At 40.3% G+C, this 2,000-nt stretch overlaps 1 protein-coding gene across 1 annotated transcript; it reads right to left on the reverse strand. All coding sequences in view use genetic code 12, as the record gives it.

The window, feature by feature from the left end:
- Positions 1-240: 240 nt before the first annotated feature.
- Positions 241-1,374, reverse strand: RJT20DRAFT_132757 (uncharacterized protein; the record flags this gene model as incomplete). The annotated part of the gene is made up of 1 exon (XM_064918163.1): positions 241-1,374. One exon carries the CDS (start codon positions 1,372-1,374, stop codon positions 241-243), a length of 1,134 nt encoding a protein of 377 aa, XP_064777684.1.
- Between the last annotated feature and the right edge of the window lie 626 nt (positions 1,375-2,000).

Consider the following 2,000-nt stretch of genomic DNA (forward strand, 5'->3'; position numbering starts at 1 on the left):
AGATTTTATCATTCACTATTCAAAGCATCAATGGAAATCTAATCCTTTTGGGGTTACGAACAATGGTCGAATCAATCCTGTTCATTCCAGGGTCGGTATCTTTCGTAAAGTGCTATTCCAACTTTAGATAGGGATGAAACTCTAGTCTATAATGCGAGCTGATGAATCCAAGCGTAGTATTACTTCCTACGCACACCAACCAGTTGAAATGCTAAAAGTCAGCTTATTAAAGTGGTTACACTATGATTGGTATAGTTCTTGTGTTGGTTTGAAAACAGTACCAGCATGATCTTTACCTGCATGTTCATCAGCAACATATCCATCAACAACATATTCATCACCAACGTGTTCTTCACCAGCATGTGTTTCACCAGCATGTTTTTCACCAACATTTTCATCAGCATGTTCGTCGCCAGTGTGATCATTAGATTGTTCTGAACATTCTGGAATTGGGAGACTTTCTTTGTCTTCGATCTCCTCTGTCAAGTCATCACTGACAACTTGCTCTTCATTTCCGTATCCAGTAGGCTCACTTTGTACATTGCTGATACGCGTACTCGTTAAGGTAGTTAGTAATGCCGAGTTTTCAGTATACGAAACAACTGGCACATCCTCTTCAACTTGATCACCATGAATAGTACTTGTTTTAGAGTCAGACTTATCAGTTCCCTTCGAGATTCCCTCTGTTACATTTTCGGTTTCAATTGGTTTATTCTTGTCCTTTGGCACTTCCTCAATGGGTTCTTCAACAAAGGTCTTTTCGCTTCCAAATCCAGAATCAGTAGATCTCCCTTCTTCACTTTCGTTAGCTGCTGGAGTCTCCACTATAGATACATCATTGGTTACTGCTGTTGGGTCGTCTGTTTCGTTTTGGAGCTCTGATTCAATTGAAACATCTGCAATGTTCGTTGGAACTACTGTATCTACTAAGGAACTGACTGTCTTGACAATAGAATTTGTCTCATCTCTTTCAGTGACTGGTGAACTTTGCATTTCTTGAGACACGACATCGGTGCTTTCAGTTTCGACCACGGAATGTTCACTCTCGAATTCTGCTTCAGTGTTCTTGATCACTGCTGAGCTTGTTGGCAAAGCATCGGGTTCTCGGGAAGAGACATCAATGTCTTTTACTGATGTATAGATGCTCTCTATTGCTGTAGAGCTCCCCGGTTTTGAAGAAATGAAATCCTCTACGAACAATGACAGATCAATGCCTACTGTTGACTCTTCGATACTCTGAGTAGACAATGAAGAGCTGATTTGTGATTCTGAGCTGACCTTAAGTGAGGAACTGGTGTAAGATGAAGTGCTTGCTTCAGATAATGAGCTGACCTTCCAATGTTGAGCTAGCTTCTGATGTAAAGATACTTTCATATGAGGAAGACAAGCAGTCCCTCACAACACTAGACTGAGTGCCAAATTGACTGGTGGCATCAGTAACGCCTGCATCTTCACTGGTCTCAGCAGACGCTGTTACTCCATCATCTGTAGTTGATGAGCTTCCCCCATCTTGGAACTTGAATTATTACAGTGTCGGTACCCCCTTGTGAATCACTCACTGTTACCGATGTAGTATAATCTTCGTGCCAAGTTGAAGTTATAGTTGTCTCTGCGTTAGAAGGAACACTAACCACTGCTGTCAAACATTGTACATGTTGACTCGTTGTAACTTTTCAAAAATGACGTGGTTACTAAATGAAAGCAGGTCTCAGGATACAGCATCATCCAGGAAAAGGTTTCAACAGTATGTTTAACGGAGAGCGACGTGCTTTTCTGGGCTCCCCCAATAGAATGGAACTTCCAAGCCATCTAATTGACACTTGCAAAATATATTGATATTGAATGTATCCAATTGTGTGTATACGACCTAAATGAATCTATGTAGGAATAGAAATTTAATGAAATATCGAAAAAAACATGCCTTCGAAGTCAAAGGGATGCAAAATATTGCAGGAAAGAAAGAAAACGAAAATATATTGATATTGAATGTATCCAATTGT

The sequence above is a fragment of the Scheffersomyces xylosifermentans genome (assembly GCF_036884685.1).
Source record: "Scheffersomyces xylosifermentans strain CBS 12540 chromosome Unknown RJT20scaffold_1, whole genome shotgun sequence".
Taxonomy (NCBI): Eukaryota; Fungi; Ascomycota; class Pichiomycetes; order Serinales; family Debaryomycetaceae; genus Scheffersomyces; species Scheffersomyces xylosifermentans.